Source organism: Numida meleagris, chromosome 12 (genome assembly GCF_002078875.1).
Source record: "Numida meleagris isolate 19003 breed g44 Domestic line chromosome 12, NumMel1.0, whole genome shotgun sequence".
Taxonomy (NCBI): domain Eukaryota; kingdom Metazoa; phylum Chordata; class Aves; order Galliformes; family Numididae; genus Numida; species Numida meleagris.
Window position 1 is genome coordinate 2,761,445 of NC_034420.1, and position 16,027 is coordinate 2,777,471.

At 41.6% G+C, this 16,027-nt stretch overlaps 1 protein-coding gene and 1 long non-coding RNA gene across 6 annotated transcripts in view; one reads left to right on the forward strand and one right to left on the reverse strand.

Annotated features, from left to right (window-relative positions):
* The window catches only part of LOC110405122, a 36,513-nt gene continuing 20,550 nt past the window's right edge, over positions 65-16,027 (forward strand). For 3 of the 4 annotated variants that reach the window (XR_002442690.1, XR_002442691.1, XR_002442693.1), the window contains exons 1-3: positions 65-219; positions 2,117-2,194; positions 13,676-13,807. This is a non-coding gene — a long non-coding RNA (uncharacterized LOC110405122). Of the gene's footprint in view, positions 220-2,116; positions 2,195-9,418; positions 9,507-13,675; positions 13,808-16,027 lie in introns of those variants that run through there. The other variant, XR_002442692.1, reaches the window with a different exon arrangement.
* LOC110405119 (kazal-type serine protease inhibitor domain-containing protein 1-like) lies at positions 4,300-15,602 on the reverse strand. Of its 2 annotated transcripts, XM_021410085.1 has the most exons (5): positions 15,449-15,602; positions 14,413-14,901; positions 9,353-9,513; positions 7,683-7,827; positions 4,300-6,888 (listed from the first exon to the last, which is right to left on the reverse strand). In XM_021410085.1, the coding sequence occupies exons 2-5, from the start codon at positions 14,867-14,869 to the stop codon at positions 6,758-6,760; spliced, it is 894 nt and encodes a 297-aa protein (XP_021265760.1). In that variant the 5' UTR covers positions 14,870-14,901; positions 15,449-15,602; the 3' UTR covers positions 4,300-6,757. The 2 variants fall into 2 exon arrangements, with proteins under 2 accessions (XP_021265760.1, XP_021265759.1); XM_021410084.1 differs by lacking the exon at positions 15,449-15,602 and having other exon boundaries at positions 14,413-15,208.

A 16,027-nucleotide genomic window follows, 5' to 3' on the forward strand; every position in this document is an offset into this window, starting at 1 on the left:
GGCCGCTGTACGGGGCGGGACGGGGGCGGCCGTTGGGCGGAGCGGCCGCTGGGAGGGGCGCGCGGGTGTCACGCGGTAGCGGGTCCGCGTGGGGCAGCGCGCAGGGGGCGCCATTTTGTGAGCGCGGCGCGGCGGGAGAGCTCGGTCGGTGATCGCGGGCTGCACCTTCCCTCGTGGTCCATAGCAGCTCCCTCCTGACTGAAAAGACCAAGATTTTCAGTAGGTATCGCGATTAAGTGCTGCTTGAAGTGGTTTAAGTCTTATATTTTGCTTTGCATAGTGAAGCTTTTGCAGATGACACCAAGTTGGCGATGTGCATGAGGGTAGCAGGGCCCCACAGAGGGATCTGGACAGGCTGATCGCTGGGCTGGGACCAGTGGGATGACGTTCAACAACGCCAAGTGTCAGGTCCTGCACTTGGGCCACCACAACCTCAGGCAGTGCTACAGGCTTGGGGCAGAGTGGCTGGAAGCTGCACAGAGGAAGAGGATCCAGGGGTGATGCTCAGCCGAGTGCTGACCATGAGCCAGCAGTGTGCCCAGGTGGCCAGGAATGCCAGTGGCGTCCTGGCTTCTATCAGAAATAGTGTTGCCAGCAGGAGCAGGAGGTGATGGCCCCTCTGTACTCAGCACTGGTGATGCTGCAAGCCAAGTGCAGTGTTCAGTTCTGGGTCTCTCAGGAGAAAGGCATTGAGGCCCTGGAGTGTGTCTAGAGAAGGACAACAAAGCAGTAGTACGAGAGGGGATGGCCTCAGATTGCACTGGGTGAGGTTCAGATTGGATATTAGGAAGAGTTTCTTCTCAGAAATCTGAACCTACCCTGGCGCAATTTAAGGCCGGCACATCTTGTACTATCACTGTTAACCTGGACAAGATGCTGACCCCCACCTCACCACAACCTCCTTTCAGGAAGTTGCAGAGACCTTATTGCTAAGGTTGTCTCTGAGCATCCTCCTCTCCAGACTGAACAATCCCAGTTCTCTCAGCCACTCCCCATAAGGCTTGTGCTCCAGACCTCTCACCAGCTTCACTGCCGTTCTCTAAACACACTCCAGGGCCTCAATATCTTTCTGAACACAGTACTGCAGGTGCCACCTCACCAGTGCCGAGTGTGGAGAGATAGTTACCTGCTCCTGCTGACTACAGTATTTCTGATACAAACCGGGATGGCATTGGCCTTCTTGGCCACGCCGCTGGCTCATGTTCAATCAGCTGTCAACACCCGCAGGTCCTTTTCCATGCAGCTTTCCAGCTGCCCTGCCCCAAGGCTGTGTAGTGTTGCATGGGATTGTTGTGACCTAAGTGTGACCCAGCACTTCGTCATGTTAAAACTCATACTGTTTGCCTCTGCCCAGTGATCCAGCATATCCAGATCCCTAAAGGTCAGTGAGGCGAGTACTCCACAAGTCAGAGACACAAGAAGATCAATACAGAGATTATCTCACATAAGACCATGAAGTTATTTCAGCAGTGTCTGCAAGTATCTGCCTAGGAAAAGATGTGCTTTCATGAGGACAGCTGAACTTGGGAGGGAAGGATATAATTCATTCTAACCTTTATAATCTGAAGCTGGACAAATTTGCAACAGAGATAAGCAATGCTGGCGATTGTCTGTTGGAGTGACTTACACTGAAGATTGGTGTACTCCCCGTCAATAACTTGAGAGTGGTTATTTTCATAGATGACATAGTAACTACATGAGCTTTGTCTTGGAGTGGAAATTGGCAAAGTGTGTGGTTGTTACAAACCGTGTCTATGTACAACATTGCACCATATGCATGCAGAGCAATGTGTTTTTGTCATGTGAAGAACTTCTTTACTGTCGGAGTGACTGAGCACTGGAACAGGCTGCCCAGAGAGTTGTGGAGTCTCCTTCTCTGGAGACATTCAAGACCTGTCTGAGTGCCTCCCTGTGCAACCTGCTGCAGGGAACCTGCTTTAGCAGAGGTTTGGACTTGATAATCTCTAGAGGTCCCTCCCAACCCCTACGATTCTGTGATAGGCCAAAGTGAGAAGCATTTGTGTATTCTGTGTTCTGCTGAAGGTGAACAGTGATTCTTTGCAGCATAAAGCCAAACAGAGCCTAGGGTAAAACTCAACAATGTGTATTCGTTCAGGCATCATAAGATGCATCTGGAATCAGTAGCAGCGGGAGGAAGGAGATTCAAGTAACAGCAACTGAAGTTCCACAGACGGTAAGCAGCAAAAACATTGAACAGTATCACTGTGATACCAGTACAAGCTGGGCGAAGTTAGCAGTGAAAACCAGCCACGGAAAGTCTATGGACTATTGTCATACATAATACACAAAGAAATTTTGATCTTCTTGGGCACATTGTTGTTTGATGTTTTAACATACGAGTAAGGATTTTTGCCTCAATATCCCCTGCTCAATCTCCCCAGTGATTTGTAGTCAGTGGCACTTTTATTCTGGTTGACAGACAACGGGAGGCCTGAGCAGAATTGTTTCTCTCCTGCTCTGTCTCCCACATTATAAACATTCTCACATGAAGGCTGGTAGCCCAGAGATGAGGGCAAACGGGTAGAGTTCCTGTGTAACTGGAAGCTGCTTCAGATCAAAAGTGAATTTGATGTATTCTTAGCTGGAATCACTATCTAGCAGTGCAGTCAAGAAGCAGTTATGAGACTCTAATTAGGCAGGAATAATAATTTCTTTGTACATGAACTATCACAGTTAAATGATGATATCATCCTTGAATCATATGCTTTTGTAGGAAATGCATCATTAATTACTGGAGAGTGAAGCAAAGTGAATAAGGAAAATGAGTTTAAGCAGAGTTTCTTGATCCCGTGCCCTCACAACTGGCTGGTGCCACTGAAAGTCAAATAGCTCAGACTGCTTAGTCCCCTGATTATTGCTCCTCAGTCCGGTGCACCGTTTTCATCCTTCATCCTGTGCTGAAGCAGAATCATTTATCTGCAGCCATAATCTAAACTAAAGGAAAAGTAAAAAAACATGCCAAAGGATCAGAAAAAAAAGGGACTGACGATACACAGAAGGGAAACAAAGGATTTCGATGGGAAGTAGAGGAACAGATCAAAACAGAGGGATCCCCAGGGCTGGGGAATATGGAATGAAACAGTAATGTGGGGGGTGAGGAAAGTCAGCCCTAAGTTATGATGTGACAGCTGTGTGGGATTTTTAAATGCTGTAGATTTATAAAGTGTCTGGAGAGCCAGCAGCAGCTTACTGGTGTAGGTCAGAAAGCTAAGAAGTTCTTAAAGGGCCTTTCAAGACTTTGACCCCAAGATTAGTTTCAGGTCTAGCACTTACTGCGACTCCTGCTCCAGGTGATGGGCCCTTACCTATGCTGTGCCACTAAATTATGCAAAGACATGAAGAAATGGGGTTAATAAGTTAAACAGTTGAAGAGCTGTGCGCAGGCTGAGGACGCCACAGAGAGCTGAGCATGAGGGAGCTTGTGATTTCTGCAGCACCGAGCCAGCCTGCAGCCTGCCTCATACCCAGAAACACGCGCCCATTCCTCTTCAGCCTTGGTCTCCGTTCCGGTCCGGCAGATGAACACGTATAGAAACTGAAAGCACAGAGCTAGTACCACCAGGCACACAAGTAGGGATTGCTCTGCAGCGTGCACTGCATGACTGAGATATTTCTTCCTTGGTGTAATCAATTTAATCATTTAAATCTCTCAGATGTGGGCAATTGCACTTCTATATCCAATTTCTTTTAATGATAGAGTGATTATTTTAAAGGGGGAAAAAAAAAGCAGTCTAGCTAAAGAATTAACAGATTCCTAGACTAATACCTAACAAACTCCTGAGATTTAACATAGCAAGAAAGAATGTCAGACTGTGAAAGCACTTCAGGCTGTGTCAAAGTCCTAGCACTAAGGACAAATCTGTGTTAAGGAATGTAATTTATTTAGAAGCTTTCATACAACTCCTTTATCCTTACATGGGAGGTGGAAATGACACGGTGAAGATGCTTGTGTGACAGGCATTGATGGGAGGAGCTTGTGCCATGAAATTCAATCTTCCTTTTGTGGAAGATAAAAACAAAACAATTTCTTCTGCTAAGAAAGTTGAGTTAAAGGAATGTTTTAAATCTGCAGCACCAGATCCAGTAATGAGACCTCCCTGCAGCTTTCCCTCCCCGACGGTTTCCAGCTCAAGTCTGTGTCTCATTTTCTGCTAGGTGGAATAACACCCACTTCCTCAATTTGCTGTTACTTGGGATTATGTGAATAGATCTGTTGCTACAGGCAGTGCTTTCACAATTAGATCCGTTCCTTTGCAACGCTGCTTAGAGAGAGTTGACTCTTCTCCATCCTTTTTTTATTTAATTTTAAGTGACTTGATTAAAGCATATAAAAAAAGTCAGCCATTTTTGTCTCCCTCAAAACCAGAGCTAGTAAATGTTCAGGGTATCAGTGTTCCTTTTTTTTTTTTCATTATATCAGGATTTTCCCTAACGTGCAGTATTCTTATTGAAAGGCATAGCTGATAATTGACAAGAAATGATTACATTAAATTGACAAGTAAAGATTAAATACATTAAATAAAAGAAACCCTTGGAGATAAATGCAGTAGATTTAAATGAGAACGCTTTGTTATAGAAAGGTTAGGCTTTTTTAAATAGACATTGTCCACCCACCCAAGCAGTTGCGGTGTGGTATTTGATTTGGTTCTGCTACATATTATTCAACTATTGTTTATTTTTCTTCTGTTTTTCATGTTGCATTAGCAATGGCAGAAGGCCCTGAAGAATTATCATTTGTTTCTATGGCTAATGATTTCCAGATTATTTTGCTGTGCCATGTTCTAGCCCCTGCCAATATGCATTGCCACAATTTAGTGGGTGCTTTAGTAATCTAATTCATTCATTTGCAACACAGATTGCAATTGATCTTGAACATATGTCTGAAGATTAAATAGTTACATTAACAATCATTCATGTAAAAATACAGTGATTCCTACCAGACAATTTTATGTTAAAAGTAATACACAGTGAATAAACAAAAAGCTTACTAGACATAACAGTAAGAAGACCAGGAAGAGCCCACAGCAAAATAAACGATTAAATCTGAAGCCATTTGATACTCCTAATTAAAACTAATTAATCTTTTCAATGACCTAGTGTTGTGGTTTGTATTCTAAGTTGACAGTATTCCAGGAACTGTAAGCCAAAATAAATTATTCTATGCTCGTTTCTTACCTGTACAAAGATCAATAATACCTCAGGGCAAACACAGTCTATAGCCAATCTCTTAATATAATTTATATTGAAGAAAAATATGTCTCATGGCAAAAAAGCACAAAGCAGCACAACATTAATGGAGGTGTTTGTGATGCACTGTGTATACATTTAAAAAATCTACAAAGAGTGTACTGCGATCACGGTGTGTTTTTGTGCATTTGATAAAGAAGATTACAAATAATGAGGATTAAAATTCAGATGCCTGAACTCTTGCTTCCTTGCTTATTGCTGAGAGACTTCAGTGACTTTCTGCTATTCATCTGCCCTCAGCCAACGAGAACCAGCAGGTGGAAATGCCTCCCAAAAGTGGGTTTTATAGTTTAGTATCTTCCATCACCTATTAATGCAGAGCCAGCCTTTACGTATATAATTAACAAAAGCAATTACAGAATCTTTTTCTGGGTGATTGTTTCACATTCTGCAGTCTTGTGTTTTTGAGTTGCATTTGATTTGCTCTCATGGTTCTTGCTGGTCAAGAAGTGATTGGGGCAGTTTGAAAAACGTGTGCGTGTTCTGGTGGTTTTCAGAAAGAAAAGGACATCTGCTTTCCTTTCCAGCATTCCCACAAGTACGGCAATGGCACGTGCACTTCTGTTGGACATAGAATAGATGGGTCAGATACTGGAGCAAGTGGTGAGCAAACCAAGACAAGGGACAAATACTGGTTCTCTGTGTGTTTGAGGGGCATGCACTGAGCCGTGGAGCAGCTACCTTCCTTCAACTGCAGTAATTCCCCCCAAAGGTGATGCTGTTCAGAACATAAACAGCAGTTCCAGATCTCGAACCATTGCCTCACCTGGTGGGAAGGAGCTGGTGCTGTTAGAGCAGCTCAGGAACTGTTAGGAAGTCAGAGGGTCCGCCTGGCTGTTGGGATGCACAGGAAACCTTTTCTGAGTATTGCTAGTAAAGCAGTGCTTACCTGCATAAGACTGTGATTCATGTTTGTATTAAAAGTTAACAAAGCGACACCCTGAAAGGCAGGGAATTCACCCATGGTGAGTCTAAATATGCACCATTCCACAAAATAATCATCATCTTGTTAAAACTTACAAGAAAATATGAACTAAGAAGACCTTTGCCGCCTTCAAAGCTAGGCTTGTTGCCACGTCAATGATCTTGCTATTTCTTAGTACATTACATAAAGATAGGACATTGATACAAAGTAAAAATTTAGTTTAACTGTTGATCGTTTTTGTTAGAAAAAATTAGAAACTTTTAAAGAAATTAATAGAGCAATATACATTTTTAAAAATTAATATAAAATTTGATCCTTTCAGGGTACTTACTAGGTACGTAATTTTATTTAACAGTCTAAATGCATGAACTTAAAACTGTTCTTATTTCAGGTAAGTATCATGATATACTGCAGCCAAAGTTGAATTCCAGGAAGGTGGGATGCACAAGTGAGTGTAGTGTACGTGTTATCGGAGGAGCTATTTACAGCACAAGGAGTACTAGTAAATATAACAGAGTGTGAAAGGTGTCCGACGATGTACAAAAATTGTAATTCAGGGTTGTTTCAATTTTCATAGTCCCCAGATTCATATTCTTCCTCATCCTCCTCATCAGAATGGTCATAGTAGTCCCCATAGTCAGTGTCGTAGCTTGCACTTCTACTGCCAGCAGTTAAGGCAAACGCAGAAGATGAACCTGCACAGCAAGACATCACCAAATCCAAGTTAATTTAGTTGTAAATAGGAATGAACAGGACAGAATTGTTTTATGTATGTAGAACAGGCTCCATATTTCTAAATTCTTGTTAAAAAGTTGTCTTTTAAAAGAGAAGTGGATTTATTCAACACTTTGACCTCAAACCACTACCCCAAACTTACTTATTTTTCACATTCTAAGATACACATTTCTAAGAAACACATTTAATTCCCAGTACTACTCCCCTAAATTGGGAGGCTAGTGCTGCCATTGCCTTTGTGCTGCATTTGCCAGCAAACTCAGTTCTCGCTGTGGTCAGAAAGCTGTTAGCCTGTAGGACTGGCACAATGTGAAACAATAGCAAAGCTGTTTCTTATATCTTTCGAAAGTCTTATTGGTAAGATACTGTTTCCATCCTAACTTTTTGAAAACTAAACAGATAAATTGAACTGCCCTCCTTCAAAGACTGCCTCAGCTGCAGCCATCCTGGGTTCAGAGCTTCTACTAGCATCAAAGGGCTTCTCTAGGATGAGGATAATGCAACTACGTCTCAGATCTATGACTCTAATCCTCAGCATTCTGTTTTTTTTTTTTTTTTTTTTTTTCTGGAAGGTGGTATTATTTGAAGCAAAATATTATGCTACTAACATATCATTATTTTTCTCCTCCAGAATTCATAGGCACTTCTGAGTTAAAAACCTTTTGCAGGCTGCTTAAGCATTTTTATATTCTTCACATCAAAAAAACCCCTAAAACCAAACAAACCCAAAACAAACTAGAAAAGAACAACATACCATCAATGACTTTCAATCTCGCAGAGGCATATGTTGCACCATACTTGTTTTTGGTATGGCAGATGTAGATGCCTTCGTCTGATTTTTTGAGGCCTTGAATCTGCAGCCAGCCTGTCACCCCATACTTCTGAGGTCCACCTCTCGCCTTTGAGAAGAGAAAGAAACAGTGAAATTGAAGTCAAGTAGTTAGGGGACGTGAGGCTATTTCTAAAAATAATTGTGGCCAGGTTTAAACATCGTTGCAAACTTTGCCTTTGTTTACTGCCATCATGATTTTGATTGTGCTGCCATATGTTTTAACTTTTTATTGTCTCAGTGCCTCTCAGTTCATGCTTTCCTTGCTTTCATCTTTAAACTTTACTCCCCTTTGCTCTGATTTCTGGTCTGCTTCTGCTTCCCAGCAGTCCTCACGTCTCTTGTCCTGGCACCACTTCTTGCTGCTGCTTCAAATCACTGCCACTTGTTCTCAAGCTCATTGATTTCTTTAGGATGAGAGTGGCATTTGAGTCTGGGCCAAGCTGACGCTCAGCATCCAAGTTCTAACAGACATAGCATGAGCTTTCATAGTTAGTCAAAATCAGTTTCCACTAACTGACTCCTGCCAAAGCCTTTTAATGGGGGGGCTTTCTTTTCCAAACAAGTAGTACAAATACAAAACAGTTAACAAATGTTAACAGAGATGCTCTCGTGCTCACTCTGACCTGAGGAGACAGGTTAACAGGGTTCAGTTCAGCCTCTGAATTGACCACTGTTTGGATGTGGCTCCTTGCACTGTTGTTCCTGAGCAACTGTTAAGTTCACTAATTCCGCTCATACTCATGCTGTCTCTGAATACATTTCTAAATAACTTTGACTTTTAATACTCTTCATTAGTTTTTTCTACGCTTTTTCTGTCTGTCATTTTGTTCAGGTTGTGCTCCATGTCCTCTGGATCTTCTTTTCAGCTGCATATCTAGAAAGCTAGATTTGTTGTAGTCTGTTCAGATCCTTTGTCCGCTGGAGAAGGTGTGCTGATACAGACTGCTTCCTTACTGCAGTCTGCCAGTGCACCTGGCTTTGTTCGCTCTTCTCCCCCAGAATGTTATTTCCATTAAAAAGAATTAGCATTTCGATTTAATTTCAGCTCAGACTTTTGGGCTGTTTCTACATTTGCTCAAAGCCCATACCAGTGCCATTCTACTCTTTCCCTTCAGATTAAAACACAGTATCCATACACACGAAATGAGCAAATTTCTTTGTTTTCCTTTTGAACACCTCAGGGACTGGACTCAGATGGCACACCTCCAGAAACGGCATCTTGCAAAGGAGAACTTTAGATATCTGCCAGCGTGATGCTTCTGCATGAGGAATAGAAAAATAGTTGCCCACAGCCATCTTTCTCAGAGTGCACCTTCTTTTACATAGTAGCCTATTCAGTTTCTCCAGAACCATACGTGCATAAGGAGAATCTCCCCTTCCCCTGAAGCAGGATGGATGGTACCCATCCTTCTGCTTGGGCTGCCACAGCAATGATCCCGGCACTGGCCAAAATCAGAATTCTTAACATAATCATAGGGCCCCTGTAGGAAATCTGTTTATTGCAACAGCATTGTGTCCTGTGGTGGAAATTCACAAATAAATCCCCCTGCTCCTCATTCCCAACCATAAGATGCAGAAAATGCAGTTTTTACCTGTACTGAGATGTGGGCGTCATCCCCTGGTAAAAACATTTTATTCCCCTTTTTTTTCCATTCAAGGTGTGGCATAGGATAGGCTGACACCTCACAGCCAAAAATGACGTCGTTGCCTGTGAAATTCTGGGCATCCTGAGGCGGCATAGAAATGACAGGAGCTGCAAAGACCCGACAGTACAGCTTTAGGAGACCGTGAGCAAAAGCCAACACGAAGGGATATAACATCAGTTCTTGTTTTAGGTAATTTTTCCACCTCGCGCATTTGGAAGAGCCACATGATTCCAAGTAGCTTTTAAAGCTCAGAAAACTGTACATCACATTGAAGTGTGAGCAGGTATTTTAAAGACTTATTTTAAAGGACCTGCTTGTCCTTCTTCTGTGCACATGGTCATGAAAGTTAAGATGAGATTAAAAGTTTAGTTTGTGCCATTATGGACTAGACTCGAGACCCATCAGTCTGGCGGCCGGTAACTTGTCCAGAGCTTGAGAGAAATTCCATAGCAGACCATCACAAAATAACTTGATCCTGAATAATAGTTCTGCATTTCTGTTACATTTTGCTTAGCTTAAAAGATAAAATGCTGGGATGATTAGCTTATCAAAACTTGTTGAGTGGATGCTGCCTTGAACTTGTGACATTGTAAAGCCTCGTCTCCAGGTAGAACCCATGGAGCTCATTGCAGCAAGTTACAGAGCAACACCATTCATGGGTTTCACATGTATCCCCGCTTGCTATCAATTGCAACTGATTATCTTTTGTTAGGAGACATGAGTATTAAAAGTAAATGGAATCCAATTATTTTATAAGCTTCTGAGTTTATTAAAATTATTAGATTTCCACTCGCTTGCTTCCTATTATTATTTTACACTCATCCTCCTTATCCATTTATTTACTGCTTCTTTGAATTATTCTCTTCCACTTTTTCCCAAAGAAAAAGCTATCAGCAGCCACGAGAGGGAGCCAGACCAGGGATGTGAAGCCATTAAATAAACTATCACCTGATGCGTTCAGAAACTCATCAAATACATATCCATCTACAGGCATGTATGAGCATACTCTGTTTTAACAGGAGATGATGTTATGAAGTAGTAGAAAGGAAAGTAACATATTTAATCTTACTGCAGCTTTACTGTTTTGGAAATCTCTTTGCATTTTCTCCCATCTGCTTCTGGTCAGTGAGAAATGCTTTCTTTCTAAGGTATGTTTTCCTTCTCTCTTCATTTTCAAAATAGTTTTTAAAAAAATAATTTTCTGGGCCATTACACTTGTATTTAATTATTGCTTTTATTTTGTATAGATGCTTAGGAACTCCTCATAAATCATCAATATGCTTTTACTCAAAGCATTTCAGTCAGGATGCAGGTACAGTATTTAGGCTTCAGCAACTGAAATTATAACATTTCATTCCATGTTTTGAAGCAGTACTTGTAACATGTCAGTTCTTAAGAATTGATACCTGTCCTGAAAATATCAAATGTACATTGCTTAAAGTTAATTGAAAAACAATTAAACGGAAGAGTATCAACTTCCCAATTATGAATTCCTCTTAAAACACTCCTGGTACTCTTCAAAAGTGAGGTTTTCAAACTCATTAGCATAGCTGAGCCCGTAAGTGCTTGGTCTTCCGTGAGAACCGTACGTTCAGAACCTGCATCTTCTTGTAAAGATGCCATGTTTTGACCAACATTGACTGAGTATTTTGCACGGGAATTTTTTTGTCCATGAACAATCAGACAGTAGGACACACAGCGAAATGTTAAAACTCAGTGCAACTGCACTGCCTTTAATGATGCATCCGCTGGGTAAGGGGTAGGGAGGAGCGGTTTTGATCAAACCAAACTGTTTTTTCTGTATTTGAGCACACAAGAAATACTTGCACTATCTACGCAAACTTGAAGTGCCAGCAGAAATAAATAATAAAAACCCCACGTGTCTTAAAACACCAGTTTGCTGTGTGCTAACACAGAAAAACAAAGTCACGATTTAACAGAAGTTTACAAACTTCCTAACTGAGTGTTTCAGAGTTTGCGTTCAGCCAAATTCTCCCATGCATGCCTGTGTGGTGTTTGCTTGCTTGCTTGCTTTGCAAAAGTGTGTCTTTAAAAGCAAGTCTTTGCTGGTATAATAACCAGTTAGTTTAGTTCCTCGAACAGATAATTTTTTCTTAATAATTATAGACAGCGTTCTGGTGTCTCCGTGTCCAGAAGTGAATGTGCAGCAGTTGTGCCTTGCCTCGTACAATTCCAGTCACAAACTATCCTCCTGTGTTACAGAATGCATAAACCAGGAGCCCACCAGCTAGGAATTCAAAATACTGCTTCACCTTTCATAATTAACTTGAACCACGCCAGACAAAAGAATTGTGTAATAACAGTTTTTTGTTCCTTAATTCGTATTCCTTCTTACTAACCTGCGTATGATTTGATGAAAATGGCAGGAAAATTGGTGGATTAGGGCTTTTGTTTGTTTGTTTGTTTGTTTACTCTAAATGCTAAATTACTGTTTGTTTATTTTTATGTTTAATTTAAAATTTTAAGTTATTATGTGATACAGCTAATTACAAAGAGAAGCATTGCTGGTTCTGTTACCTCATTAAATTATCAGCAGGAAGGCTTTGAATGGGGATAGATGAAGCGTGGAGAATCTATATATAATCATTGTACTTAGTAACCTTGGTAAATTATTAGATAAGCTGATCAAAACTAGCATTTAGAAGGAGAAAGGCTTTTTTTCAGTGTTACTTCAGGGAGCTAGGCCTTTTTCTTCCCTTTTTTCTGGTTAGAGATGGAAGATAAAAGGCTGTGCTCTTCTGATGAAAGGAGTTTATTGTTATTTATTTATTCATCGCTTGCTGTGTACAATTAATCCTTTTGGCATCAATAGGAAACAGCAGATGCTTTGAAGGAAAAATAGCAAAACAAAGTACTTGGAGTTGACTGAAGGTTATATTTATAGATTGGTACCAAAACCCCACAGTGTTCAGTGTTTGTTTCTCATGCAAATTGGAGTCAGCGGAAAGCGAGTGCCATAGCGAGGAGGCTGCTGCTGTTGGAGCCAGGCTCCCTGTTGCCTTTTGTTGTCAGCCACAGCCATGAAATAGCCTACATCATGGTGCACTTTCACATACCCACTGCACCGCTTCAGGTAGCTGCAGTGGCAAGGAGGGGGGGCTTACTGGTAGGCTGTTATGGAGGAGCAAGTCGTGGCACCCACGCGGTAGCACCTCTATGGCCCAGGCTCCTTTCAGGTCTAAAATACAGCCTACAAAAGCAGCGTGGGAGCAGCTGCTCGGAGAAGTGAGAAGAGGGGCACTGCTGCTCCGGCCCTTTGCCAGCCCAGCACACACCTCAGGCCCAAGTGCGGCTGCCACTGGGCTTGGACACCAGCTGCGTGCTTCTCTCTGCAAGAGCCAAGGTGACAGGCGCTCATTTTTCTTAAATAAACTCTGCACAGCACTGAGATGGTTATGAGCATACCGCCCGGGCATCTGTGCAGTTCAGTAAGCTGAGTCATCCTAAAAAATGTCTCTGTGTTTCTGGAGAGAGGGTCCAGCCTTTCTGGGGACCAAGGGAAGTGGCAAAAAAGACACGGGGGGTGATGCCTATGTGCACAGAAGCCAATCTTGTTGCTTGTGCTTAATGAGCAGCATTACAGACCCCAGAGGTAGCTCCGAGGCCAAATTAAAGCTTTTTGGCTGGATCTGTTTTATTAATTAGAACAAAACATTGCTTTAGGCCTGTGTGCCTGAACACCTTATCAGTTGCTATTTGAATGGCACTTCCAACTGAAATCTCCCTGAAAGGGTTACGTTGCAAGAACTAGTGCTATTTTAATGCCAGATAAGAGAAGCTACCTAAGGGCAAACAGGCTTTCAGTCATACTACGAGCTGCTATGCGCTGAGTTCCCTGAATGTCTCTACTGACAAGTCTTACTTCCCAGCTTAATATCGTAATGGCAGATAAGTGATTCTCTAATGGATGCTTCTTTTGCAACTAGAGAAAACAAGAAGTCTGGTATTAGCTGCTCATCACCTTTCCTTTTAAGTATTCAATATCCAGTGTTCATTCAATATAAAAGTGCAGTGTGTGGTCTAAATTGGAAGCAACAGATTGCTAGCAAGGAATGGGTAAAATGTACCTGAGTTACTCTCATATACAGACCTTTGGCAGAGATACAATTTTGGATTCCCAGAAGTAAGTATGACCTGTTTGTGACTCAGAAGCCTCTTCTACTGATATTTGAGAAAATATTGCATTAACTTTTTTTTTTTTTTTAAGAAAAAACATTTTCCTTTTCATTGTATATTCACCTGATTTAGGTGAAAGGTGCCCAGGCGTTATATATAACGTGAAGAATGAGAGCAGCATATGAGCAGGAGACAAGATTCCCTCTTACAACCTGGCTAGGAGTCCTTCCAGTAACAATCATCACAGAGGAACATTTACTCACTGTAAGTGTCTTTAATAAAATTGTTTGAGTTTGATTTCTATTTCATAGGTACCTAGATTTTATGATTCATTAATTAGATTGCTTTGGACATTTTTGTAAAAAGCATAGATTCATTAAGGTCTATCTTCTTTTTCCTGTACTTCACCAATTGCTATATATACATACAGATACACACATGCATACATGCATATGAATGAGTCTGCTTTGTCATCACTGCTTCAATATCATGTCAGTCTTCATATAGTAATTTGTCCAGTCCTCCCAGACTGTTTTATCTGTTCATGTACTCCCAATTACACACATAATTTTTGTAGAAAATGTCTCATATTCTGTTTTTTTAGTGCAGATCTGATCCATAGATTTGTGCCTTGCTAGTTGCCATGTGATATAAAATCCACTAGGCAAATGCAGAGGCTTACTACACACAAGATTAAGTAATAGCTACTGAACCACAGTTAATACAAAGTAGTATTACGACAAAATAATGATAACTAGAACAAAAACGCAGCATTAGTTCGATAAAGTTAAGACTGGAGCATCTATTAACATATCTAAAAATCAGAATCACATCTTTTTTCAGTTTGAAGATAACTCTGTACAGGTTACCTGATTCACACGGTCCTTTATGTTTCATGGTGATATTTCTTCTAGTTGCATAAGCTTTGTTGAATTGACAGATGTTCTCATAGGTTTTCCCGTCAGGTCCGCAGATGCTCTCTTGAGACTTGCACACACACTGGGGTTCAGGGACTTCCCCAAACCTGGCTTCATCAGCATCCAACCTGCACTCGAGGTTGTCCCCACACTGCCCATAAAAGTGACTGCCCTGGTCCAAGTCACAGATCTGACCTTCCACGTTTCCACATTCAGAACAGCAGCCACAATGGTCCACTACAGTCCCAGCCAGGCAGTCCTTTGGCTCAGAGCAAAGTGCCAAATCACATTTTCCGCAGCTATCTCCTTCCTTTAAGAGCCTCCACCAGGCTCGGTGGTACAAGGCAGGGAAACTCTGAGAAACCTGCACCAGTACTACCAGCACTGCTGTAACCACCGGGGGCTTCATCTTGAGAATGTAACGAACAAGCAGAAAAGGTCCTTGGAGTAAAGCCAGGAAAAAAAAAGAGCTTGTGAGAGAAAAACGTCACAATCCTTTTTTGTTTTAGAATATAAATTCTCCTGCAAGCACAGGCTTTAAGAAGAAATTAGCATCAGATTCCTAATCTGGAATTGATAATAAAAATGCATACAAACCCACCAGCTTTTCTCTAATGCAGTTTGGAATGTGAGTATTGCTTGCACAGAAACCAAACTGCCCCTTCTGACAGCTCTCTGAAAAGCTGTTTGCTCATTGTCTCCTTGAGCCAAATTTGCAAAGCATTGCTCTACTGAAACAATATTATGTTGCAGCTGTGTAGGAAGGGGAACAGAGGAAGCTAGTGCAAAATGAAGAAATTAACTAATAAGAGTATTTTATTTTGAAAGAGGTAAAAAAAAACACAGATATAAGTGGATAGAAAGTAGCACCTATGCTACCAGCACCCTGGAGCTCAGCCGGTACCCTAGAGACTAGAAGAAGGTTTAGCACCAAATTTCATCCATTAACGATCTTATCCAGAGGTGTCTGAATTAGCAATTTACTTACAGGCTCTTTACAAGCAAGGAGCAAGCCAGGACAGCTGAAACTGACTTTGAAGTCTTGGATTTAAGAGGATGGGTACTTAGACCCAGTAAAGAACCCATTGTTCTCTGTCCATTTATCTTTTTTGCAGTGTTTATGGGTGTCCGTGGTTTGCAATCCAAAATAACGCGGTCCACATGTTTGGCTCTCAAAACAAAGTCCAAGTGATGTAGAACATACGCCAACATAAATAAGCTGCTGCAGCATCTTCAGACATACCAGAAGAAGGTTTTGCTGAAGTTAGATGCGTCACTTGTTTTTTCAGAGCACTTTTCTGCCTCTGTTTCTTAAGAAAGTTAAGTTTCTTACACCACTGATTCATGAAGGATGATGGGCAGCCTGCTCTAGTATTACACGTGGAGGTTGGCAGTCCTGCTTGTGGCAGGGGGGTCAGAGCTTGATGATCCTTGAGGTCCCTTCCAACCCAGGCCATTCTGTGATTCTATGATGAAAGAAGTTACAGCGATTTCTTCTCCGTTTCATCCATGCCTAAATTTCTGCCAGTGTAGGGAGATGGATGTGCAGTTGTTTCTAACCAAGTGT

What these genes read in the sequence shown, in the direction of transcription:
- LOC110405119 (XM_021410085.1), bottom strand. Translation starts at nt 14,869, where the DNA reads ATGAAGCCCCCGGTGGTTACAGCAGTGCTGGTAGTACTGGTGCAGGTT. An exon ending in TAAAGGACCGTGTGAATCAG is followed by an intron (nt 9,514 to 14,412) that starts GTAACCTGTACA and finishes GGGTCTTTGCAG; the next exon opens with CTCCTGTCATTTCTATGCCG. An exon ending in GAGATTGAAAGTCATTGATG is followed by an intron (nt 6,889 to 7,682) that starts GTATGTTGTTCT and finishes CTTGCTGTGCAG; the next exon opens with GTTCATCTTCTGCGTTTGCC.